This window comes from Anomaloglossus baeobatrachus, chromosome 5 (assembly GCF_048569485.1).
Source record: "Anomaloglossus baeobatrachus isolate aAnoBae1 chromosome 5, aAnoBae1.hap1, whole genome shotgun sequence".
NCBI lineage: Eukaryota > Metazoa > Chordata > Amphibia > Anura > Aromobatidae > Anomaloglossus > Anomaloglossus baeobatrachus.
Window position 1 is genome coordinate 417,745,887 of NC_134357.1, and position 27,623 is coordinate 417,773,509.

Here is a 27,623-nt window from a genome sequence, read left to right on the forward strand (position 1 = left end):
TAGATGCTCTAGGTGATCCTCCCAGGTGGGACTGAAGACGGCAATGTCATCCAGGTATGCGGCCGCGTACCCTTCAAGTCCCTTGAGCAGGGTGTTGACCATCCGCTGGAAAGTGGCAGGGGCATTCTTCATTCCGAATGGCATCACCGTGGACTCGTACAGTCCAAATGGGGTAATAAAGGCAGAGCGTTCCCTGGCTTTGCGAGTCAGGGGGATCTGCCAATATCCACGGCTCAGATCCATGATGGTCAGGTATTGAGCCCCAGCCAACTGATCGAGCAGGTCATCGATGCGTGGCATTGGGAACGCATTGGCGACCGTGACAGCATTGAGCCCCCGGTAGTCCACGCAGAACCGAGTGGTTCGGTCCTTCTTAGGGACGAGGACTACAGGCGAGGCCCAAGTGCTGTTGGATGCCTGGATCACCCCCAGCTTCAGCATCTCGTCAATCTCCTGGCGCATGTGTTGCTGCACCTCCAGGGAGACCCGATATGCTGAACGCCGGATCGGGGGATGATCCCCAGTGTCCACGTGATGGACGGCCAGCTCAGTCCTTCCGGGCTGGTTGGTAAACAACCCCCGGAAGGGGTGTAGGGTGGCCCACAGCTGGGACCGTTGGTCCTCCAAAAGCTGGTGGCCAACCTCCACATCCTCAATGGATCCACCTGCCCTAACCTGGGCTAGCATATCCAAGAGGGTTTCTGCCTCTCCCTCCTCGGGCAGGTTGCACACGGGGAGCGCACATGTCTCCCGCTCATGATGTGCCTTCATCATGTTCACATGGAAGGGCTTCCGTCTTCCACGGGCAGGGTCCAGGGTGACCAGGTACGTTACAGGGTTGAGCTGCTGGTACATGAGGTATGGGCCTTCCCAGGCTGCCTGAAGCTTGTCCTGTGGTATGGGGACCAGCACCCACACCTTTTGACTCACTTGGTAGGTCCTCTCACAAGCGTTCTGGTCGTACCAACGCTTCTGATCGACCTGGGCTTGAGCCATATTGTCGTGCACCAGCTGCGTCAAGGCCTGCATTTTGTCCCGGAAGCGCATGACATACTCGATAACCGACACTCCAGGGGTGGCCACATCCCCTTCCCAAACCTCTTTCACCAGAGCCAGGGGGCCCCGTACACGTCGCCCGTACAGGAGTTCAAAAGGTGAGAACCCCGTTGAGGCCTGTGGAACCTCCCGGTAAGCAAATAACAGGTGTGGGAGATACCGCTCCCAGTCACGTCCATTGGAGTTGACCAACATCTTGAGCATCTATCTGCTTTAAGGTGCCATTGAACCGCTCGCACAGGCTATTAGTCTGTGGATGGTACGGGCTGGCCACCAGATGTTGCACCTGGACTTGCTTACAGAGGGCCTCCATCAGCTGTGACATGAATTGGGTTCCCCGGTCAGTGAGCATTTCCTGGGGAAAACCCACTCGGGAGAAAATCTCCAGCAATGCGGTGGCCACCTTGTCAGCCAGAATGGACGACAAGGCCACCGCTTCAGGGTACAGGGTGGCATAGTCTACCACCGTCAGTATGAAGCGTTTCCCGGAGCTGCTGGGGATGGCCAGCGGGCCGATCAGATCCACAGCCACCCTCCTGAAAGGCTCATCGATGATGGGCAAAGATACCAGTGGGGCTTTGGGGCGTGGCCCCGCCTTCCCCACTCTCTGACAGGTGCCACACGAACGGCAGTAGGCAGCCACATCGGCCCCCATTTTTGGCCAGTAGAAATGCTGGGTTAACCTGGCCTTGGTCTTAGCGATCCCTAGGTGTCCGGCCATCGGAATCTCATGTGCAATCAGCAACAACTCCGTTCGGAACGGATAGGGTACCACCAACTGCCGGTCCCTGGGCCACGCCTTTGGTGAACCCTGCTGGACCGTGACCCGGTACAGCCGTCCTTGGTCCCAGACCACTTGCTCCGGGTCCGAGTCCGAGGGAGGCTGTGCCGCCTGCTCCTTAAGAGCTTTCAGGCTGTCGTCAGCTTCTAACGCTGCCTGAAACCCCTGACTAGATGTGGCCAGAATCGACGAGACTGGCCTCCGCCTGACTCGGCTGCCACTTGGTCAGGAGGGGAAGAGCTATCGGACCTCCGGGAGGCCCCTTGGCTTCCAGCACTCCCACTGCGGGTGACAGCGGCCACAGCCGCTGCGACCGTGGGTCGTGCCTGCTCCTCCTCCGTTCCTGACGCCGGTTCAGGCAGACCTACCTGGCTTCCTGACACCCCGGTTGTGGGGGAACCCTGCACCGAGATCTTACCTGGGAGCACTTCCGCTCCTGGACCAGCCCCAACCTCACCTGCCTGTTCCCCCCCTGCAGCAACAGAACCCCGCTGTGAAATCTCTGGGGACCCCGCATTTGCTGTGGTAGCCCCCACCCCACACACTGGTTCTCCCCCTGCAGTACCCTGCTCTCTGCTTATCCCTGCAGAGGGCAACAGATCCCAGCTCACTGGCTGATCACTAGTAGAGGCATTGTCGCACCCCTCTCCAACCCCCTCCCCTGTCACAGCTGCAGCTGTGTGTGTGTCTAGGGTGTCTGTGCAAGCAGAAAAATCAGAGTTCACTCCCTCCTCCCTTACATCAGGCATAGATAATGTGGAGGTCACCTGAGCTGTAGTATGTTTGTTTAAACGTAATAAGAATATCTGTGTATATAACTAAATCAAAATGTAGATGTAGATGCAAAATTATCTGTCTGTCTATGTAGCAATTGCACAGACCTATAGTATAATTCAAAGTTGTATAATCATGAAGGAGTTAACTAAAGATGATGAAGCCAGAATGTGAAGCTGTAAGAAGTGTTATCAGTAATGTTCACATAGAAGGAATGTACGGGAGGCAGGCAATGTGATGTGAGAAAATAGGGAGTGAAAAGCATTCCTTGTTAGCTTCAAGGTTATTCATGCTTACGGTATAATTGGATCTATCTCATTAAACCAGTTCAGTTGGTGATGCTGGCTGAAAAGAGAGCATGTCTGTGTTCTTTGTCTTATATACATGGATATAAATATATATTGGCACTGATATACAGCTAATCTGGCATAGTCTCTGGATATCCCAAATGAGGACTCCATTAGCAGTCTTCAACGCAAATTCCTCCCTTGACAGTTTGGCGCACCAGCGTGGGGCTCCACGGACGCACTGCTGACCTGGAGATACCGATGGTTTGGACGTCGCGGACTGAGATCTCCCTCTCCTCCAAACAGGCTGATCACCTCCAACCCCACAGTAAGTGTTACATACTGTGTATTCACTGCCGTTGTGGTTGGTTTTGGAGAGGAGGGAGTGATGGGCTGTGTGTCCATATCGGTGTTAAAAGGTACCTGATTGTGACTCAGGGGTAGTGCCCGCTGGAGCTCAGAGCACGATCCCAGCCCTGAGGTGTGGATCGAGAGTGTCACACGGGATCCAGAGGATGGTTGTTAGGGCAAGAAAGACGGTGGTGGCTGGATATAGCTAGTTAGACTGACCCGGTCTGTAATTAAAGACGCGGGGGGGGGTTCCCGTGACTGAAGATAGGGATTAGGACATTAAGTTTGATACAGTTGACCAAGTCCGGAGGTCGGGACATTCTTGTATATGCATGTACATTTTTGTACGTCCTCCTCCTTTCATGAGACAGATCCTCAATGAAAGAAGATAGGGATTAGGACAATAAAAAATATTGATGCAGCTGATAAAGTCCGGAGGGAATACATTTTGTACCCCTCCTCCAAGTGCGGGATACCCTTATTACTATAATTTTTGACCAATCTTTGGAAGATCAGTGACCCATTTTTTTTGGGAAGATCTGTGACTAAAGTTTTGGGCTAATTTTTGACCAATCTTTGGAAGATCAGTGACCCATTTTTTTTTTGGGAAGATCTGTGACTAAAGTTTTGGGCTAGTTTTTGACCAAGCTCTGGAAGATCAGTGCTCTAATTTTTAGCGAGATCTGTGATCAATTTTTTGAAAGATCAGTGGGCTAATTTTTAGAAAGATCTGTGACCAGGTTTGAGAGAGATATAGCTGAGGAGTTGCCAGCTAGTATAGAGGTGTAGCCTTAAGTTCCAGCCGGGCTTTAACGCACACACCGCATATTCATATATTAGTGTAATCCAGACACCACCAAGATAGTAAAAATGTTTAGAACGGAGAAGACAAGGTTAAGAAAGCTGAGGATTCACAGCATGGATTTAGTAAGCATTCCTTAGTGAGGGGCAGGTGCTGGAGACAGTTCAGTTTTGTGACATGCCCCGGAGATTTCCACAGTATTACTTGTTGATTGATGCTGAATTGTTTAACAGAATAACGCAGATATTGCTATCAGAAAGATATATTGAAGTCAAAGAAGAGGATGAGCGAGAAGATGTTGTGTTTTTCTATATGTTACCCGAGTCTGAGGACAGATCTGAGGGTCCTTCGGCAGGTTGCTTTGTTGCTGCCCCACAACCTGATCCCCATTCTATTCCCCTGTCCCGGAGATATTCACAGATGCTGCAGTCACTAGACAGCATCCCTTAACCCTTTCCACACCCATACCCCTGGTCCCTCCCATACCTGCAATGCCGTCTCTCCCCTCACCGGCTGACACGGTACAGAAATATATTTTATATATATTTTATATATTTCTATAGTGAAAGTTCTGCCCATGTTTATTTTTCTTGTATCTGTTTTTCCCACCAGCTGTTCTAACATCGCGCATCCTGAAGGATATAGGGGGGGGGCAGCGCAGGGATGTGTGGGAGTGTTTTCAGTAAGCTGCTGCTAGTCACAAGTTGTAGAGAGCAGAAAAAAAAATAATAAGGAAGTAGAGAAAAGTAAAAAAAAAAAAAAAAAAAAAAAAAAAAAAAAAGGTAGTTTCAGCAGATTTACAAAGCTGTTTCTGTCTTATGTACTAACAAGTGCTTTTTCCGGCTGGTGGAATGGATTTTGTTTAATCCTTAGAGTTCAAAATTTCATAGGAGATTATCAATAGTAATCTGCTGCTATTTAAATAATTAAATTGATTTTGCAGGGAAAAGTTTATTTTTTAAAATATACAAATTAGGTTTTGTTTTGTTTTTTTGTTTTTATGGTTATGTTTTTGTTTTCTATTATTTTTGCATACAGACTGCCAATATTGATTACTTTCCTTTTCTTTTGTAGATACAGAATACCTATGAACCCTGTTGTAAGGTTTCAAAATTTCCCAGTAGAGTATAAGTTATATTTATTTGTTGGTTAATCATATTGTTTACTGTTATGGATCTATATATTTTGCCAAAGTAGTATATAAAAAGGGAGGAAGTAGATATCTATTGCATTTTTCCAGCAGCAGATATATTGGATAGGCTTTAAAGCAGGCTTTAAAGCTGGCCTTTCTTTTGCAACAGTTATGCCATGTTTTATTGGATTATTATGAATGTAGGAATATATGTCTGTTATAGGAATGATCTAATCTATATTTCTTTTAGTCTTTGTTTTTATAGATGAAACCAGATGGTGGTCGATTCTGCACTGGATATGCTACAGTTTACACAACATGAGGTAGTCTAAATTTAGGCCACTCCCTCCCCTTCTATCGGTACAGCAGGAAGTGACGTAAGTGCCTCTCTAGATGGGTGGAGCAGAGGTAGGTAAGATAGTCAAAATGTATGTAGGATGTAGATCTTTCCTGTTGTCAAATAAGCTAGGTACGCCGAAAAGAAAGTCTAGATCTGAGCTGATGGAATCGGATGGAGATCCCCGTACAGGTGCAGCTGACCAAGAAGCAGTGAACAGGCCTAGAGTTGAGGAGTCCTTTACCATGCATAAAGACCATGCCTCGGTGACATCTGTCATGTCAGTGACTTCTGTCCCTCCTTGTGTTCTTAAATCCCTACAGGAAAAAGCGAATCAACAAGGAGTGGAGTGCGAGACGCAGGGAGCCGGCTGACTGAGGAAGGTCTGTGGATGAAGGGCGGTAAGCTTTCTCTGCCATGAGATCTCTTGTTAATGATGGCCCAAGTAACATGGACTAACATCTGTGAAAGTTGGATATCAGTGTGCTCTTTGGTGGCGCCAGGGTTCAGTACCCAGGTAGGCAAACTCACTCGGTCTTGTGAAGCACGTTCTTAAAACAATGAGGAAAAACTGTAAAGAGTCCGTAGAAACACCCTGCACCTGCTCTACCCATTCTTAGAGACTGCAAACTGATTATAGATGTTTATCATGAGCACGTTGTATGCAAGTCTGTGCGTGTTGTGTAGATTTATTTCCAGGTCTGGTCAGAGGCTTTCTGTGGCGCCCTGGACAAGCCAGGGGCCACAGATAACAACACACACCCCCACCCCCAGCAGTTCACATCAGACATCCCCAAAGTGACCTGATTTCTTCCTCGGGCTAAGACAGAATCGCCAGGTGGGCGGAGTCAGGAGATGGAGACGCCCACCCAGGAGTTTGGCTGGCCTGAGGCAGGAAACAAGCCCAGTCAAGTTCAGGCAGAGGAAGAGAGAGGAGGTCTGCAGAGAGGCAGACATAGCCAGGGGCCTAGGTTGGAGCCTAGGGCCCTCGTACAGAAAGTCAGGCAGACGGTAGTGGCCGTCTGCAGGGAGCCGGGGAGACAGTTGGTGGAACCGTAGGTAGCCGGGGCTGGGCGGTGGCCCACCGGTACTGAACCGGGGTGCCAGCTGGAAGCCGGAACGCAGGAGGAGTGTGCACGGAGGTGAAAGAAAGGACTTACACCACCAAACTGGGTCAGGGGAGAAACAACAACCGCAGCCGTCTGTGGGACCCGTCCGTCCAGCCGTGTGTTTTACTGAGAACTGTGTCATCGTCATTACCGGCTGAGTGAGTACCACCGTGCCGTGCGGTACCGCGCTGCCTCCGCAACCTTGCACCTCACCAGGCCCCGTGACCCGCCTGCTACCCATCCACCTACCTCACCGGGCCCCGGGACAACCAACCCCCCCTACCCATGGAGGGGAGAACTAACATCTAGCTGCTCCATACCATCACTCCCGGGATCCCCGTCCAGAGCAGCGGTGGTGTCACAACCTCACCACAACCGTGGGTGGCGTCACGGACAATCTCCCTTACCAAATCCCCTTTTACTGTGGAGCCTGGGATCACAGACCGGGTCACGCCACCGTGATACCCACAGAAGTGACCCCGTGGCCCGGATCGGAGTACCCCTGGTCCCCTGGCGACACACTTTCCAGTGCAGAAAACGACGTCATTGCTGAAAATCCATATAATGCAAGTGATCCTAAATCAGAGTTAGTAGTATACGGTTTTCGGTTAGGAGACTGATTAATCCTAAAAGGACACAGAAATTTCGATAAAGCTCAACGGCAGGACAACATGGATTCACGCCCCGCATTGCAGAAGGGTCGATCTACCGGAGCTGCACTGAGCGTCCTGCTCATATTTATCCTTTATAAAAAGACCTGTACAGTCCCAAACCATCATTGCCGAAACAGTTAGAAGAGAGGACTTAGAGAACCTTGAGACATGGGAAAGTCCAACTACAAAGGATGAGGTCTCGCCTAGGGGTCCTTGGTCTCAAACCGGTGAAGAAATCCCATTCCCCTCTCCACCCATGCCTCAACGTTCAGTCAGGCAGGTTTCCCAACAGATCTTTCTTCCTCTTTTCCTAAGGGAACACAGTACCCTTAGTATTTGGAAATGGCAGAAGTCAGTCAAGGGGGGACTGTTGAGGGTACGAATTGAGTAACCTAAAATACTTAATTCAGCCATTTCATAGACCCAAAAAGGTGGTTTGGTTAATGTAATCTAATTATTTACAAATGCTTTTGTCTCCTTCCAAGTCATATGATATATTCAGTGATTTTCCTTAATATAAAATGCTAGTCGCGGGCGGAGGAGGGGACACCGCGCTCTCCCTCTGCTCGGGTCCGGCTGCCGCGGCTGCTACGGCCTGCCGCTGCTCGGTGGCTCGAGCGATGGGCCGGATCCCGGGGACTCGAGCGGCGCTCCTCGCCCGTGAGTGAAAAGGGGAATTGGTGTTTTGAGATAGCTTATTGTCCGTGACGCCACCCACGGTTGTGGTGATTTGTTAACACCACCGCTGCTCTGTATGGGGAGCCCGGGAGTGATGGTATGGAGCAGCCAGTTGTTGATGTGCCCTCTGTGGGTAGGGGTTGTGGTGCTCCCGGGGCCCGATGATGGGATTGGGATGGCGGACAGGCGGGGATGGGGCCTGTGGAGGTGCAGGGGCGCAGGGACAGCGCTGTGCCGCACGGCACGGAGGTACTCACTCAGCCAGTAAACACGACACAGTTCTCGGTAAACAAACGGCTGGTTGGACGGGTCCCTCGGACGGTTCACGGTGCTGCGGTTCCCTGCAGTTAGCGGTGATGGTCTCTTCCCTGCACCTATGTAAAGTCCTTTTGGTAGCGATGGGTTCCCACCGATTACCCACTCCTCGGCTTCAAGCTGGGCCGAAGGAGCTCTACTCTTGCCCGCAGGCGCTGGCCCTGGGAAACTGGTGCCCTGGCGGTGGCGGTGTCTCCCCTTCACGGTCGGGCTGTTGCCTTCAATCGGGACTTGGTTGTTAGGAGACAGAGGTCTCTTTACTGACGGATTTGGCAAATTATGGCGACTCCTAGCCTTGCCGGGATCCGAAAGGCCCCTGCCCTGGTGCTGACTGTTCTTCGTATACTGCTCCGGTACCGCCGGGTCACCACCCGTCCGCGGTCCTTCCAGCAACCTCCGAGCAGTCCCCCTGCAGACTATCACCGCCGTCTGCTGACCTTGCTGTCACTGTCCGGAGCACACACCCGGACCAACTTCAGGCTTTACAAAACTGTTTCTTTTCACTTTACTTCAGCTTCTCTCCTAAGCTCCTCTACCACTTCACCTCCTTCTACTTCCACCTCCAAACTCTATCTGCCTGGTTTTCCCGCCTCCAGGGCTGTGAACTCCTCGGTGGGCGGAGCCAACCGCCTGGCCCACCCCCTGGTGTGGACATCAGCCCCTGGAGGAAGGCAACAAGGATTTTAGGTTAGCTTGATGTACCTGCAGGGAATGTGGGGTGCATGTGGTGTTGTGACCTGTGACCCCTGGCTTGCCCAGGGCGTCACATTCCCCCTTAGCAAAACGCAGACCGTCCTCGGGCTGCCCATCCAACACCGGTTTTATTTTCCTTTTTGTTTTCTGTGAAAATAGAAAAACGGTAACATATTTACAGTTTATGGCATCATCCCACATCGGGAGGTTCAGTTCTTTAACGTTGCAAACGGTAACATTAAACGGTTGCGGCTGCCGCTCTCTCCCACCCAAGTAACCTGGCCCTGATGCTGCCCCTACAACCCAGGCAGCACCCCTTGACCCCAGTCCAGCACAAGTTACCTGAGCGGGATTAGTCCTTCCCCTCCAGAGGGTAGCCACCGGTTCCTGTGGTGGCTGGGCCCCAGCCTGCTCTGCTGTGGGCCTCTCCGGAGGCGGTTACGGTAGCTGCACAACATATTTTATATTTACAAGCCACTTAACGTTTGTGGTTGCCCTGCAAGTTCACAGGCTTGTCCATGAGCAGTTCCTCATGCAAACTTTTCAAACGGTCCCCACGGGGACAACGGTGCCGGCAACGGCCGGTTTCCAAATCACATGTGAATCAGGTGAACTTCACGGTTTCATTTTACTTATCATTATCAGCAGAACTTTCAAACAAACACACACAGACTTCCTGATCCCCTCTTTAAAGGACGGTCTCCCTGTACCTAAGTGGGGGTTTACCTAGGTTGGGACGGGTGGACCTCCGGGGTCCGGTGTCAGTGGGGCTAGGCAGTGGGGCAGAGGGAACAATCGGTTCCTCCTCCCGGCTATCGTGCGGGGCAGGCGGAGGCATAGGGGAACTGGGCACAGGTTCATCCCTGGGCACTGGCACTGGTTCTGGCTCACGGTTGACCGCTTCCACCACTTCTTCATCCACAGGTTGTGGGAACAGTATCACTGGAAGAATCACCGCGCCGTTCTGTGTAGGCCAGTCTGCTGGGAAGTCACCCATCACAGTGTGGATCACCTCTTTTGCCTTCTCTGCTGGTGGAGGAGCTGGTACTTCAGCCATCGCCCTTAATGCTGGTGGGCACCTTTTCAGATGGTCCCGGGAAACCGTGGCCAAGGTGCCCCCTTGGTCACGACTGATCTGGTAGGCCTTTCCACCTTCCCATCCTGTGGGTTGGATGACATACGGGATTTGTTCCCAGTGATCATCCAGCTTGTGGGTTTTCCTCTTCCGCTTTAACACCACATCTGCAGGCTGGAAAGGGCCCGCAGACGCTTTCTGATTGAAGCGCTGCTCCTGTTGTTCTCGACTCCGACTTAGGTTCTTCTCCACATACTCCTGAAGCTGTTGGTACTGCACCCTCCGCCGGGTGTCCCATTCAGCCGTTGAGGGGAGCGTCTCTGGGGCTTCCAGTCCCATTTCTAGGTCCACCGGCAGTCGGCCAGGCCGAGCCCTCTTCAGATACGCTGGGGTGCACTTCGTCGAGCTAGACGGGATATTGTTGTACATATCGACCAAGTCAAGCAGCTTCTCCGGCCACAGGTTCCGCTCCTCCAACGGCAACGTCTTGAGGAGGCCAAGGACCAGATGGTTCATCTTCTCACACATACCGTTGGTCTGGGCATGGTAAGGGGTGGTCAGGATCTTCTTGCAACCGTACAGCTGACAGAACTCATGGAACACCTCCGCCTCAAAGGCTGGACCTTGGTCGGTAAGCACCTTCTCAGGGTATCCATGGGGTCGACAGAAGTAAGCTTGGAACGCTCTAGCGGCGGTACGGCCGGTTAAGTCCTTGACCGGGACAACCACCATGAACCGGGAGTAATGATCCACTATGGTCAGAGCGTAAGTGTACCCACTTTGGCTGGGGGTTTGCTTTACATGGTCCAAGGCGACCAGCTCCAGCGGTTGGTGTGTAACAATCGGGCGTAGGGGGGCCTTCTGGCTGGCTTCATCCTTCCTCCTCAACGTACAAGGACCGCACTCTCGACACCAGGCCTCCACAGACTCCCGCATCCCACTCCAATAGAACCGCTCCCTCAACAGCATCTCCAGCTTCTTCCACCCGAAGTGGCCGGCACCATCATGGTACGCCTGCAGAACAGTGGGTACATCAGCTTGGGGAATAACCAACTGGCGGATTTTCTCATGGGTCTTCGGGTTGATCAGCTCACGGTACAACCTCCTCTGATGTAGACATAGCCGGGTCCGTTCCTTCCACAAGCGTTGGGCTTCAGCTGGGGCGGCAGGGTCCATCCCAGCAGCGCCTTGCTCCACCAGGGTCTTGACGAGGCGGACAGCGGGCGCCTGATTTTGAGCTTCCTGCCACTCCTGACTGGGCAGCGGATCCAGGTTCACCCGTTGTTGGTGGACATGTACCTTCTCAGTTGGTGGCCGGTGGAATGCAGGCAACTCGATCTCCTCGAGGTCATCATCCTCGCACCCACCTTCTGACAAGTGGGGCATCCGAGAGAGGGCATCAGCATTAATGTTGACACGACCGGCCCTGCATTTGATGGTGAAGTCATAGTTGGCTAGTCTGGCCACCCACCGCTGCTCCAACGCGCCCAGCTTGGCCATGTCCAGGTGGGTCAACGGATTGTTATCCGTGAAAGCGGTGAATTTTGCTGCGGCCAAGTAGTGGCGGAACCGCTCGGTGATGGCCCACACCAGTGCCAGGAGCTCGAGCTTGAAGGAGCTGTAGTTCTCAGGGTTCCTTTCAGTCGGCCGGAGTTTTCGACTAGCATAGGCAATCACCTTCTCCTTTCCTTCCTGGACCTGGGGACAGGACTGCCCCCAAACCCACATTGCTGGCGTCTGTGTAGAGGATGAATGGGCAGCCGTAGTCAGGGTACGCTAGGACCTCTTCTCCAGTCAAGGCCGCTTTCAGCTGACGGAAGGATTCCTCATGCCTGTCCTCCCACACCAGTGGGGCTCCGATGGGTCTACCACCTTTGGTCTGTCCCACGAGGAGGTCTTGCATGGGAGCAGCCATCTTCGTGTACCCCTTGATGAAGCGCCGGTAGTATCCCACCAGACCCAAAAACTGCCTTACTTCCCTCACGGTGGTTGGTCTTGGCCAGTCCCGGATGGCAGTGATCTTCTCAGGGTCGGGGGCGACACCTTCCGCACTCACCACATGCCCCAGGTACTGCACTCTGGGTTTCAGCAGGTGGCTCTTGGAGGGCTTCAACTTCATCCCGTATTTGGCAAGGGACGCGAACACCTCGGCTAGGTGCTCCAGATGGGCTTCACACGTCTGAGAGTACACAATCACATCATCCAGGTATAACAGGACGGTCTCGAAGTTTAAATGTCCCAAACAGCACTCCATCAGCCGTTGGAAGGTTCCAGGGGCATTGCACAGCCCAAACGGCATACTATTGAATTCACAGAGCCCCATTGGGGTGGTGAAGGCGGTTTTCTCCCGGTGTTCCGGGGCCACTGCCACTTGCCAGTACCCACTGGTGAGGTCAAGGGTAGAGAAGTAATTTGCGGTTCTCAGTGCGGCCAAAGACTCTTCAATACGGGGCAGAGGGTAGGCATCTTTATGTGTTATCTGATTGATCTTCCGGTAGTCCACACACATCCGCATGGTACCATCCTTCTTGACCAGTACCAACGGAGCGGCCCAGGGACTACAGCTGTCCCGAATAACCCCTGCCTCCTTCATATTCCTCAACATATCTTTGGCACACTGGTAATGTGCAGGGGGAATAGGCCTGTACCTCTCTTTGATAGCGGGGTGTTCACCGGTGGGGATGTGGTGTTGGACCCCTTTGATCTGCCCAAAGTCTAGTGGATGTTTGCTGAAAACCTGTTCATACTCCCGCACCACCCTGTATACCCCTGCTTTGTGATGTGTAGGGGTATCATCAGTGCCCACGTGTAGCTGTTGGTGCCACTCATTTACCTCCCCTTGAGGTAGGGAAGTGCTGGTAGTAGGTGGGGAGACTGAGGGAATGGCTTCGTGGATGGTGTGGGGATCCAGGGTGAGCAGCTTGGCAATGGTGGCATACCGGGGAAGCCTGACTTCTTCCTCCCCACAGTTCAGCACCCTCACGGGCACTCTCCCCTTCTTTACGTCTACCACCCCTCGGGCGGCCATTACAGTGGGCCAGTGCTCGGAGGTTATGGGCTCCATCATGGCAGGGTAGTCACGCCCCTGAGGCCCTACTGCTGCCCTACACCAAATCATCATCTCACTCCTAGGGGGCACAATCAACGGAGCAACATCCATCACTCTCACTCCACCAATCTCTCCGCCTGTTGAGTTTACATGCTGGCGGTACATCAAGGCTCGGATCTCACGCTGCACAGCTCTCCGTGGCGGCCAGCTGTTGCAGTAGGGCCAACACATCACCCATACAGTGCTCCATCACATTGGTTCCCAGCACTATCTTCGGGTTATGATCACTGGGTTCATTCATGATCACAATCATACCCTGGTGTTGCAGTTCAGCTTGCCCCACTGTCATAGCCACCTGTTTATACCCCACTTTGGTCAATGGGAGTCCATTAGCAGCAATTAGCGTTATACTAGTATCTGGGGGTGCCAGCTCGTCTATCCCCCAATACCGCTGGTACAATGTGTATGGTATGGTGGTTACCTGTGATCCAGTGTCCAAGAGAGCCATCACCGGTATGCCGTCCACAGCCACGGGGATGATGGGCCGGGCCCCGATATACCGGTCCCGCCAGTCTGGGGGGCCACGGGGTTCTACTCCTGAGGATTGGCCCGGGGCCCCAGGGGTTGCTCGTTTAACGGGCACTGTCGGATGTAATGCCCAGGCTTACGGCACTTGTAGCAGGTTGGAGGTCTGCTCCGCGGGTTGTTAGCACTTCTCTGCTGCATCCAGGGGACATCCTCAGGGCTGTCGGCAAGCTGTATCTGTGCTGGAGGCTGAGATCTGGCTAAAGGTTGGAGTGCAGCAAGAATCTTGGCGAGGTCTCCGTCCATGCGACGGACCTGGGCTGCCAGTTCCTCCATCGTGCTGCTTGGGGCTATAGGTATTGAAGAGGTTGGTAGGGCAGGGGCCACCACAACGGGGGCCGTCTCAATGGGCCACGGGGCTGGCTCCAAGATTTCTGAAGCTGGGGGCTGTAGTGCTTTAATGGCCCGTTCCTTTAACATGGCAAAGTCCACATCAGGGTGTTCTAGGGCCCAGAGCCGGAGTTGTTTGCGATCCTCAGGGGATCTCATCCCCTGCACAAATTGCTCTACTAACATCTTGTTGCTGTCCGCCTCATTGATAGGATTCACCCGCTTTAGCGTGCGGAGGGCGGTTTGCAGACGTAAAGCATAGTCCTGAATGCTATCCACAGCCCATTGCCGGCACTGGTAAAACTGCATCCTCAACTCAGCTTCAGTCCGGGTCTCAAAGGCAGTCTGTAGCTTCTCAAAGATGGTGGCTACAGAGAGCCGGTCCCCCTCGGCCCAGGTCTCCGCCTCCTGCTCAGCCGCACCGGTTAACTGGCCCAGCACTACCGCTGCACGTTGCTTATCGGTCAGGGGGTACAGTTCTAGCAACGGGTTAAGCTTTTTCCGGAAGACCTGTAAAGCATCAGGTTTCCCGTCATACTGCGGTAGCCAGGTAGCTCCGGGCGCATAGGGCAAGGAGAACGGCATCACCTGAGCGAGTGCGGGGGCCGCGGCACCTCCCGCCAGCGCGGCCGGGACCTGGGCAGGCCCATTCCCATCCACGGGTGCCACTGCGGCTGCAACCACCGCTCCTCCAGCGGCTCCGTCGGGCGCAGACATCTTGTTTCCGTCCCCCTTAGCTTCTTTCCGGCCCCTCCTCTATTGGGGCGGGGTTTTGGCCTTCACGCCTCTGCTACTCGAGAAGACGCTCGAGCGGGAACTTTTCGTGCCAAAGATGGCGACTTCTGAAAATTTTCAGCCGGATACCTCCGGCGGTCACAAGGCGCACCTCTACCCAACGGCAGAGCGGTACGATCCTGTTCATGACGCCAAGTTGTCGCGGGCGGAGGAGGGGACGCCGCGCTCTCCCTCTGCTCGGGTCCGGCTGCCGCGGCTGCTACGGCCTGCCGCTACTCGGTGGCTCGAGCGATGGGCCGGATCCCGGGGACTCGAGCGGCGCTCCTCGCCCGCGAGTGAAAAGGGGAATTAGTGTTTTGGGATAGTTTATTGTCCGTGACGCCACCCATGGTTGTGGTGATTTGTTAACACCACCGCTGCTCTGTATGGGGAGCCCGGGAGTGATGGTATGGAGCAGCCAGTTGTTGATGTGCCCTCCGTGGGTAGGGGTTGTGGTGCTCCCGGGGCCCGATGATGGGATTGGGATGGCGGACAGGCGGGGATGGGGCCTGTGGAGGTGCAGGGGCGCAGGGACAGCGCTGTGCCACACGGCACGGAGGTACTCACTCAGCCAGTAAACACGACACAGTTCTCGGTAAACAAACGGCTGGTTGGACGGGTCCCTCGGACAGTTCACGGCGCTGCGGTTCCCTGCAGTTAGCGGTGACGGTCTCTTCCCTGCACCTATGTAAAGTCCTTTTGGTAGCGATGGGTTCCCACCGGTTACCCACTCCTCGGCTTCAAGCTGGGCCGAAGGAGCTCTACTCTTGCCCGCAGGCGCTGGCCCTGGGAAACTGGTGCCCTGGCGGTGGCGGTGTCTCCCCTTCACGGTCGGGCTGTTGCCTTCAATCGGGACTTGGTTGTTAGGAGACAGACGTCCCCTTCACTGACGGATTTGGCAAATTATGGCGACTCCTAGCCTTGCCGGGATCCGAAAGGCCCCTGCCCTGGTGCTGACTGTTCTTCGTATACTGCTCCGGTACCGCCGGGTCACCACCCGTCCGCGGTCCTTCCAGCAACCTCCGAGCAGTCCCCCTGCAGACTATCACCGCTGTCTGCTGACCTTGCTGTCACACACACCCGGACCAACTTCAGGCTTTACAAAACTGTTTCTTTTCACTTTACTTCAGCTTCTCTCCTAAGCTCCTCTACCACTTCACCTCCTTCTACTTCCACCTCCAAACTCTATCTGCCTGGTTTTCCCGCCTCCAGGGCTGTGAACTCCTCGGTGGGCGGAGCCAACCGCCTGGCCCACCCCCTGGTGTGGACATCAGCCCCTGGAGGAAGGCAACAAGGATTTTAGGTTAGCTTGATGTACCTGCAGGGAATGTGGGGTGCGTGTGGTGTTGTGACCTGTGACCCCTGGCTTGCCCAGGGCGTCACATTAGCTATGGATTCTCTCATCTCAGGAAAAGTTTTGGAAGAGCCTATCGCATCAGGCTGATGTCTCTACGGCCTAGTCTGCTGAGCACTGGCAGTGACACGCGAGTTAACGTTATATTTCAAAAACCAATGGACCCGACACAACCGAAGCAGAAAGCGGCCACTATTCAACCCATTATCCCAAAAGGTTTTTCCAAGTCTGCACCACAAACTGTTCACATGAAGCCTCATCATGTTTTGTTGGTTTTTTTATCAAGAGCAGATTATCCAGGTTCACAAAGTGGCCCTAAGTGGACTAGCACTGACTAAGCATCCTTCTTTTTGGTTCATATCCAGAAATAAGAACCATGGACAATTTCCAATTTCCAAAGGTCCTTTTGTTTTTTGTTTTTTTTTAATTATGTGCTAATTTTTAAATAAGGTTTAGATTCAATTTTTCTTAATCAGGATAATGTGCCCTAATGAGAGTAATAACGCCAATTCTAATAGCCCCTATAAATCATAGAGTTATGTTTAATAAATAAAAATAAGTACTTAAGGGGGGAAGCTAAAGTCTGTAGTGTTAAATTAAACAACAATCCCATAGAAAGCCCACATATATAGATATGGATATAATTAAAGTCCCAAGGGCAGTAGGTCACAAATAAGTCCCAAATAATAAAATATATCTAAATGGGGAAAAATTTTAAATTTAAGGTTGATAATATTCACAGATATTTTATTAAGGGGGGACTGTGGAGGTCACCTGAGCTGTAGTATGTTTGTTTAAACGTAATAAGAATATCTGTGTATATGACTAAATCAAAATGTAGATGTAGATGCAAAATTATCTGTCTGTCTATGTAGCAATTGCACAGACCTATAGTGTAATTCAAAGTTGTATAATCATGAAGGAGTTAACTAAAGATGATGAAGCCAGAATGTGAAGCTGTAAGAAGTGTTATCAGTAATGTTCACATAGAAGGAATGTACGGGAGGCAGGCAATGTGATGTGAGAAAATAGGGAGTGAAAAGCATTCCTTGTTAGCTTCAAGGTTATTCATGCTTATGGTATAATTGGATCTATCTCATTAAACCAGTTCAGTTGGTGATGGTGGCTGAAAAGAGAGCATGTCTGTGTTCTTTGTCTTATATACATGGATATATATATATTGGCACTGATATACAGCTAATCTGGCATAGTCTCTGGATATCCCAAATGAGGACTCCATTAGCAGTCTTCAACGCAAATTCCTCCCTTGACAATAACACATTAACATTGTCAGGGGGTATGTCAGTATTGGCTGAAAGATCAGCCTTTGGGGATTCGGGGCCCTCAAACTGGGAGGTTATCCGCCCCAAATCTGTCCCAAGTAACACTTTGGCGGGAATCCGATCAGTTATCCCCACCTCCCTCACCCCTCGTCCTGTGCCCCAGTCCAAATAAAGGCTGGCAACGGCCAGCGCCGGGTCAATGCCTCCAATCCCGGAGACAGCGAGGGTTTTTCCGGGTACCAAATCTTGTGGGGAACACCATCTCAGGCCGTACCAGAGTCACCTCAGCGGCGCAGTCTCGCAGTCCCATGGTTATAGATCGGCCGACAGTGACAGGTTGGAAGTTGTCCAGGAACCTACCACCACCCCCACCCACACACAACACCGTGGGCGGTTTTTGGGACGGGGACGGGACCTTGGGGCGCTGAGGGCACATGGCCTTGAAGTGTCCGGGTTGGTTGCACTGGTGGCACCGCCTTGGTTCTGCCACGGGCCTGGAGAGGGAAGTTGGGGGGGACACCCCCTGCAGTCTAGGGGCAGGTGGGGCAGTCGCAGAATTCATCTTACCCCCTCTCCAGGTGCTGCTGGCGGACGCTCTCTTGGCCTCCGGGGCCCGATTGTTGGTGTAGTTATCGGACCCCTTTGGCTTCTGGTCTCGGATGAACTGGCGGAGATCCTCAGGGCAGTTCCACAAGAGTTGCTCCGTGATGAACAAGTCCAGGATCTCTGGTCCGGTGGTAAGCTGCAGGCCTTGGGTCCAGTGGTCGGCAGCTCGGGCAAGTGCCCGCTGGTGGTCAGCCCAGGAGTCCTTTGGTCCCTTCTGTAGGCTCCGGAACTTCTTGCGGTAGGACTCCAGAGTGAGGTTGTACTGTTGGATCAGGGCCCGCTTGATGGTGTCATAGCCCTGATCTGTCTCAGCAGGCAAGTTCCCAAGGATATCCAGGGCCTTACCCCTTAAACGGGGGGTCAGGTATTTGGCCCACTGGTCCTTGTCCAGATGGTGCTGACGGCAAGTCCGTTCAAAGGCAGTCAGAAAAGAGTCCAAGTCTCCATCCTTCTCCAGTACTGGGAAGTCCTCAACACGGACTTTCGGACGTTTGGTGTCTCGAAGGTCACGGGTGGCTGATGGTGGCCGGAGCTGAGCTAGCTGCAGCTGGTGGTCACGCTCTGCCTAGCGCGCTCACTCTGCAGCCTCACGCTCTGCCTTGCGCTCTGCCATGAGGTCCTTGTAGCCCTCCCTGTCTCCAGCCCGGAGTAGGGCCATAGACATTTGTAGAAGGCTATCCAAGCCTGCCAGGCTCGGTGGATTGGTAAGTGGTGATCTGCGGCACGCTGCAGTGCCAGGTGATTCACTGTCCATTTCAGAGCGGAGGACTGGCATCTGGCTCCCTGAGGACATTCGGGGGAGCTGCTCCTCATCTTGTCCATGAGTGCCAGGTTGTGCGATGTCCTCTGCAGAGCTGCTCTCTGGCGTCGGGCTCCTGGAGGGCTCGTGGACAACCTCCTTATTGCTGTCCACAGCACTGTCCTCCACTTCCGCGCCTCTGGCCAGAGCATCGGACATTTCTTTAGCTTTGTAACTCCTGGTACCCTTGGCCATTGTTGCAGACTTTGGTCACTGACACAGAACTGCCACCTGATGCGCCCACACCCCTTACAGTATCTGCAATCTGACACTCTAGTGTTGGTCTGGTCTGAAGACCCCAGCAGCCACAGCTGCTGCTGGCAGTCTTTAGTGTCTGGGAGTATGGGTCTCACACTCACACACACTATTATCTTGATCCCACCGCTGCCACCAATATGTCAGGATCGGGGGGTAACAAGCAGCAGTCACACCCCTCCTTTATACCTCCCGACCGACAGAGCACGTGACGCGCTCTCTATCACCCCTCTTATAGTCAGGCCAATTATGGAATTGCCCGACAATAAGCAAGGAGGCCGCTATTCTACTTATGCCGATGATTGAAGGGTTTCTGGTGATAGTAGGGTATATATTCCCCCGACCTACATGGACGGAATATATAAAAACCTCCCCCAAATCTCACTGGCCGCCCCACAATGATCCTTGGCACAAACTTGCTGCCACCAACCGATTTACGGTAACTATTAGCCGAACACACGGACGTGGGATTCAAGATCGAGATAACAGAACAGCCCAAGATTAATTATATAATTTAATTGGCCTAAGCCACACTAGAAACTACAATATATACAATAGGGAATCTACAGAATATACAGTTAGGTCAGAGTACATTTACAGGCAAGGTATGGATTACAAACAGGCATACAATTCAAGCAGTTACCTTGTGTGTCTGATCACAGGGGGGCGCTGTTCGACCAGGTTTCCGGAACTCCCTCACATGTGTTCTCAGACACAAGACCCCCGAGCAACAACAAGCTAAAATGTCCGAACTGTGTTTATCAATCCTGGCTTAATCCAGGTCCCCTCCTATCTTCGTGACCTCAGAGGGAAGCACTGCCACTCCCCCTGCTTTGAGTCAGAATAATATTCCCAAGGGATTATTAATCATAACTTTGCCTGGGAATGTCGTAGGCGGACGACAATGCTCTCATTTTGACAGTTATGAATTTAGCTGCAAAATGAGAGGACTCATGGCTTGTCTGCTAGTTCCCCACTGGCCGATATCATGCCTGGGGTACTTCCCAAGGTCCCACTCCCACAAAAAAGGTGTGCCAGCATCGTCCGCATGCGGAGACACCATTTTTATGGTTGCCGTATTTATCGGACGTACGGCTCGCGAGATATTAACCATATTTTACTGGAGTCGTTCTGTCTGGTGGCTTCCATAGCCTTATAATGAGATAGGAACTCCTGTTACAGGGTCATGGCAGGGGGTCATCCTGTGTCCATTGTTCACAGCTCATCTAATCTCCATATCACAGGAGATGGCCTTTGGATGTGTTGCTGGGATTTGACACCTTCCCAGATGTTGGACATCTGAGAAGAAGAAGGGAGGGGGCGCTACCACGGAGTGATGAGAGCGATTATGACTGGAAATCATAATTCCTCTTCATATCCCAGGATTTTCCTCACACCTCCCCCCTTTTGAGGGCGCTAGGGGGCAGCACACTCCGGTGTTCCCCCGTGCGCCCGTCCGCGACCTCTCCTTGTCGGGACAGCCTGTCGGCATTACCGTGGTCACGGCCCCTTTTGTGGCGATGCTCTCATTTTGACAGTTATGAATTTAGCTGCAAAATGAGAGGACTCATGGCTTGTCTGCTAGTTCCCCACTGGCCAATATCCCGCCTGGGGTACTTCCCATGGTCCCACTCCCACAAAAAAGGTGTGCCAGCATCGTCCGCATGCGGAGACATGTGTAAATCATAATTCCTCTTCATATCCCAGGATTTTCCTCACAATGACCATTTCCATCCTCACATGCACAAAATAATATAATTTAAAGGATTCAAACCTCTGGTGCTGAAGGACATGCCCAACCAGGCTCCCTTGGCCTGACTCTCATATGTCTGTAGGTGTTCCCATACAAATAGGTTTTCAGTCTCATCAACAATGGTCAGCACGTTGCCACCAACTGCAAGATAAACAGCGTTCAGGGCTCTAATAATCCTAGATAGGAGTTGTGAATCATCTTATATAGCAAACAAGTAAAATTAGGACACAAAATGTACAATCATACAAAGAAAATATGTGATATGTACCATCCGATGTAGCCCAGCTTCTAAGGGAAAACATCTCCATAATAGAGTACCATACAGTATGTTGGTTTCATATAATGGAGTGCCTACAATAAGGGTTAGCAACTTGTGATGCTCCATTGGCTGTAAGGTATGAAGTTTCTGACCCCTAGCAGTGAAAAGTGCTTTTACTATCTAATAGAATATAAATGAATTAGCAGGAAATAGCAGACAGCAGCTTAAGCCTGCTTTACACGCTGCAATGTATCTTAGAATGTGTCGGTGGGGTCACGTCGTAAGTGACGTACATCCGGCATCGTAAGTTACATTGCAGTGTGTGACAGGTACGTGCGATTGCGATTGAACGGTAAAACGTTCATCGCATACACATCGCACCTTTCTCTAGAATTGCACATCAGATTGTCCATCGTACCCGGGGTAGCACACATTGCAGTGTGTGACACCCTGGGAACGATGAACAGATCTTACCTACGTCCTGCGGCTCCCGGCCCATAATGCGGAAGGAAGGAGGTGGTCGGGATGTTTACGTCCCGCTCAGCTCCGCTCCTCCGCTTCTATTGGCCGGCTGCCGCGTGATTTCGATGTGACGCCGAACGTCCCTCCCACTCCAGGAAGTGGACGTTCGCCGCCCACATCGAGGTCGTATGGAAGGTAAGTACGTGTGACGGGGGTTAATCGTTTGTGCAGCATGTTCAGCAAATTGAACGTGCTACACATACGATGGGGGCGTTGCAAATCGCATACGATATTGTATGCGAAATTGCAACGTGTAAAGCAGGCTTTACACATTGTAATTTGTATAAATAGTTGGCATAAGCTCTAATTAAAGTTGCTGATGTGGTCAGTAGAGGTAAATCCTTCACATACTTGAGAGACTAGAAGCATACATGACTAGTTACCTTTCTGACACCTCTTGGCGGCATCCTTCTGGCCCACAGTGACCTCCATGTGGAATGAGTAGCAGTACTCACGGAATGGGATCCAGTCAGACTGACCTACTGCATTAGGGCAAGTGCTGTTCAGGCTCCACTTGTGAGGTTTGAATGATGCTGACCGAGAAACGGAAGAATGTGAGACATTACATTGATAAAGAACTCAATTGCTTCCATTCTCTTTCCCTATGATGTCCTCATTAGAGATGAGCATATCAATCTTCAGAACCCTTCTCCAGTGGCCAGGTCAGTATTCCATGGCCCCTGGATAGGATCAATGGAAACTGTCTCCTACGTGCCGTCATCCGAGGTTTTAGTTTTGATAAGCCAACCTGGTGCAGTGTCATATGTGCATCATGCCCCAATGAAGATATTACGCCATGCGGCTAATCAAAATAGAACCCTAGGATGCCGGTAGCTAACAAACAATTCACAGTCATGTCTAGTAACCACGGAACACTGACCTGGCCAATGGATCAGGGTCCTGAGAATGAATTCCCACTTACACATTCCTTTCCTGTTGTAACTTCCAATAACATAATAAATGTTATAATAGAACAGTCATCGAATATTAATAAAAGCAAAATGACTCACGAGTATTAAAGCTGCAGATTGCTCCAGGCAATTTGTGATTACAGTCTGCTGGGCTCCATGTTCCGTGCTTGTCCATGTACACACAGGTACTCATGTATTGGGGTTCCTCATCTCTCCAGTTGGTGTAGGATAATCTATCATTTGTGAGCCAAGAGTATGATCGGCTCCCCTATAACAACCAGATAGACTCATTACAGTGGGCTGATAAGTACAGAATATATACCTATACTAAAGGTACCGTCACACATAACGAGATCGCTAGCGAGATCGCTGCTGAGTCACGGTTTCTGTGACGCAGTAGCGATCCCGTTAGCGATCTCATTATGCGTGACATCTACCAGCGATCAGGCCCCTGCTGTGAGATCGCTAGTCGTTGCAGAATGGTCCAGGCCATTTTCTTCAAAGGCGGTGTCCTGCTGGGCAGGACACATCGCTATGTTTGACACTGTGTGACAGGGTCACAGTGACTGCTGAGATCGTTATACAGGTCGCTACTGCGACCTGTATCGTTCCTGCATCGTTGGTAAGGTCTGACTGTGTGACATCTCACCAGCGACCTCCCAGCGACTTACTAGCGATCCCTATCAGGTCGCATCATTTTCGGGATCGCTGGTAAGTCGTTGTGTGTGACTGGGCCATAAGGATGTCTCCTCACAGCCATCACTAGGAACAAAGGTAAAAATAACTATATATGCTTTATACATAAAGCAAAATTCTAAATCTGTATGCAGTAAGCTCCCCCTAGTGGCAGTTTCAGACAACCAGAATTGTACAATTTAACTTCTATTCCCGCCCCGCCCAATTTTTGCGTTTTCATTTTTTTCAACCCATTTTTCAAGAGACATTTTATTTTCATTTTTCTGCAGAGTTAGTTATATTTGGGTTTCTTTTTTCAGGGACAAGTTGTAGTATTGATAACATGGCAACATGATTCTTCAGGTCAGTACAACTACAGCAACACGAGATTTGTAAAGTTTTTGGTATTTTTTAATGTATTTAAAGAGGTTGGTCACTACATGTTTATTAATGGCACCCCCACCGATCAGCTGTTACTGGTGCCAGTGTCAGTCGATATTATTCCAGCAGCATCCGAGAACAGCAGATCTGTCAATCCTATAGTGGCTGCAGCCAGGAACTGCAGATCCTTTCCCCATTCATATGAATAGGGGTTGGATATACAGTCCAATATTGTGGCCATTAAAGAAATGATGGAGATGCTGTGTTCCAGCAGCATCCGAGAACTTCCAGCTACCACTGGCACCAGTAACAGCTGATCGGTGGGGGTGTCTGGTATAGCACCCCTACCATTCAGATATTTACGGCATATACTGTACCAAAGATAGGCCATCAATAAAAAAAAGTAGTGGCCAAACCTTTTAAAGAAAACATGACAGCACAATTTTGTTATGTATAGTAAAAACATGGCTGTAATGACGAGACTTTGGTGGAGAAATCTGCTTTGTTACCCTTCTTTAATCCCCATTTGAGGTTTTCTGCTAATTAGATTTTGTGCACGGGGCTGGACTGTACACTGGGCCTTCCCCTCCCTGTCTGATTCCCCGCACCCACTGCCTGCCTCTTGTCTGTGAATGACAGGTCAGTGCTGAGAACTTTTAATCATTTGAAGTTTTCTGCTAATTAGCTTTTGGTTCACAGCGGTCGGACAGTACTCTTAGTTTTCTCGTCCCTGTCTGTGATTTCCCTGCCCCACCACTTGCCTCCAGTCTGTGAAAGACATGAACAGCAAAGAGGATTTCTTTACAAAAGATATCAGTGAATCAGTATTACAGTGTCATTACAGCCAAGTCTTTACTTTACAATACAAAATTGTGGTGACAGAGTCTCTTTAAATAATCAAAAAAAAATGGAAAAAAATAAATAAATTGTTTATTTGGAGCAGTATTTGTGTTCCGGGGGAACTTGTGCACTAGCAACACAGTCATTTTCATGCTGGTCACAGTATTTGACATTTAATGGTTCATTAACAGTGATGAGATCTCACTTGTCACATCTACTAGAGGTAGATGCTGGCTGTATAACACAGCCAGCATATGCTGGATATAGTGCAGGCTCGGCTCCATATATGCAGACTTGAATTATGACGCAACTATGTGCTATGTTGAGAAACAGTTAAAGGGGCTGTACGAAGATTTAACTTTCTGAATAGTAAGTGAAAATTTAGTGTTTACTGGGGTTCCCATCTGTAGGACTCCCATTGTTTATGAGATTAGTGGTTGCAAGTAACTCATCGTGATGGGACATAAATAAAAGTAAGAAATAAACCTAAGGAACATTGTTATTTACATCTTCTTTGGAAAGCCCAATCCATAGCGGGGTTTTCGGTCCAGTGGCAGCAAGGGTTAAATAAGCCTGTTGGAATGGATCGGTGATGCTGACTAAGGTTGCATTGCGAGTCTCACATAGGAGTCGGGCATCTGACCAAGTCATTGGTTTTTGTAGAATCAGGTAAGAGTTGTTCCTGTAGCGCAGAATGGACCCCGGTGGAAATGGAAATGTCTCTGAAGAAGGGCCCAGAGCAGCCACTAAAAACAAAAGAGATATGATTATTCACAGTATGAACTTCATGTTTAATTCATCAATGGATGATCATTAGCTCAAACCTTTGTTTATCTGACAGATGTAGCCATACTTTTCCAGGCAGAGTTTGTCTTCCCATCGTCCGGTGAACTGAGGTGGAGAACCATGCCAGACCGCAGCACAGCTGATCTGCACAAGAAAAGATGACAAACATGTTGCCATTTTCTCATCTTAAAAGGGATGTGAGATATTGATTGAAAATATTGTGAGACGAGACATATTGCTAACTAGTCTTTAGAATACACCATCAACATAAGATCTGCGGGGGTGGACATTCAAGACCAACCACCACCCAGCCAACACAGGTGCTGAGGCCTTTTGACGTGCAATGTACAGAGCTGGAGTGCTACAGCTGAGCACACGGGGTGTAGTTTCATCATTTTGTACTTCACAAACAGGAGCTGAGCTACAGTATTTGGGAATGACTACTACACAGCGCACAGAGCAGTGGTTTTATACAACCCACTGCTTCGGCACCAAGTATCAAATGAAAAGTGAGGGTGCCCATTCTTGGATACTCACCAAACTGACATCGATGACCTATCCTTAAGACAGGGCAACAATATTTCAGTCCAGAAAAAAAAAAAACATTTAATATTAGGTATTACAGGTAAATTGGAATAATAGTATAACGTTATGACATGAATAAGATATAAAGTTAGGATTGGTGGGCTTTGTTGTCTAGAACACACAACATTCCAAAAAACCAAGCCCCCTGCAGATTTTTCTCAGCACAGTCACTTCCCATGCAGGAGAGCATAGCCAAGCTTCATTCAAGTGTATGGCACTGATTTTCAGGACCCAGGGAGAAACCTGAACATCCCGCCATTAGAATGGAGGGGTCCAAGCAATTAGATGCCCCCAAGTCGGAAAGTGGTGGCTTCTGCTAGCTTTATGTTATCACTTTTGATAGTAGGAATACCGAGTCTTAAAACGGACTTTGAATGGACTTCTGCAATGTTTTAAGAAGAAGGACCCTGTTCAAGAGTAGTATATGGCACCCACTGGCAGATACAAGCGGAAGAGGGCCCGTGTTTAAGAACACTAAATGGGCCCTTTAATGTAAAGTACCTAATCATAATGCACAATTCTACCTTCTTTGGAGGTGGGAATGAGCCCCTTACCTCTTGGGTCCCTGTGCGGCTGCACAGGCTGCACCAATGATATGTCCGCCCCTAATGGAACCCTCTTTGTGTCTGTGGAAAAGCTGCAGGTTGTTTGGAGGTGGTAGTGGGCCCTTTTACCTTTTGGGCTGAACAAATAGCACGAATGGTATGTCTACCCTTGGCTTACATCTTACCATTAAACATATTCAATTAGAGATTTACTGTATTCCTATCATCTCTAGATGCCTTATAGTAAAAACAAGAGAGCGCTCACCATTTTGCCATTGGATGCACTTTGTCTGGATGGAGCACGTGGAGCCCAATTCACATAGGACAACTGCTGGTCTTCCTCCCATTGGAACCGCTGTCGGCCATTATGAAGACCGATCCAAAGGTCAGTGGTAATATTTGGAAGAATAGATGTAATGAAAGCTGAAAAGAAATAAGGAGCAGTCCAGAGAGCCTGATCATTAGCAGACAAATCGCTCGAAATTCTCACATGGTGAGCGAAGAACTAATTACCTTGTTCCAGGTAGTTATCAATTGTAGCAATTTCTGCTGAAAGGATTTTGCAGGAATCTCGAGCCTGTTGCCACGTCTTAATATCCACTTTATTGTCTGCTCTGACTCCAAAACACTGCGATGAAAACAACAATGAAAAAACCTTTAGATGAGGCACACATGAACGCAACATATGGAACGCGATTTATTACATTTATTCCTGTTGATATCTAGTTTTTGGTGGGTTTTTTGCTTGTTTTTCCTTTACTTTTTACTTTAATGTGTTTGTTTTATTTTTCTTTGTTTTGTTTTTTTTATTTAGGTTTGTCAATGTGGGCAAGGTTTGGGGATTTCCTGATGTTCTCAGCTGATTTTTCAATTGCAATTTTTTCAAGAGTTGCAAAATGTTTGTGCTGATAAATTCAAACCCTCCCCGTGGAGTGATTTTATGTAAGCTTGGAATATTTGGGCAGATCTTGCAACATTTTAGTCGAACACGCAACTTTTTGCACTGATAATTTGCAGAAAAAACTATTAGACAAAAATAAAAATAATTATTTATTTTGCACAAAGTTCACAAAATGTGCAAGGCATTTTAAAGAATTTGGCATTAGAAACGTCAGGGAAAGAAAAGAAAGGTGATAAAAAAAAATAGACAAAACAAAACAAAAAAAACAAATATTGATTGGGGCTCATAGATGTAGAGGGATATAAAGCTAAAATTGATGAAAAGTCTGCCCCTACACCACTTCCTATTTATACCTCTTAAACCCACGAGAGTCCAACGGAGAGAAGT

General features: G+C 50.2%; 1 protein-coding gene across 2 annotated transcripts in view; it reads right to left on the bottom strand.

Annotated features, from left to right (window-relative positions):
* The window catches only part of MRC2 (mannose receptor C-type 2), a 166,809-nt gene that overhangs the window by 13,271 nt on the left and 125,915 nt on the right, over positions 1–27,623 (bottom strand). For both annotated transcript variants that reach the window (XM_075350287.1, XM_075350286.1), the window contains exons 21-27: positions 26,849–26,963; positions 26,601–26,758; positions 25,244–25,349; positions 24,927–25,165; positions 22,623–22,791; positions 21,996–22,145; positions 20,853–20,972 (exon numbers count right to left, since the gene is read on the bottom strand). In XM_075350287.1, coding sequence (XP_075206402.1) covers positions 20,853–20,972; positions 21,996–22,145; positions 22,623–22,791; positions 24,927–25,165; positions 25,244–25,349; positions 26,601–26,758; positions 26,849–26,963 — 1,057 coding nt within the window. The remainder of the gene's footprint in view (positions 1–20,852; positions 20,973–21,995; positions 22,146–22,622; positions 22,792–24,926; positions 25,166–25,243; positions 25,350–26,600; positions 26,759–26,848; positions 26,964–27,623) is intronic.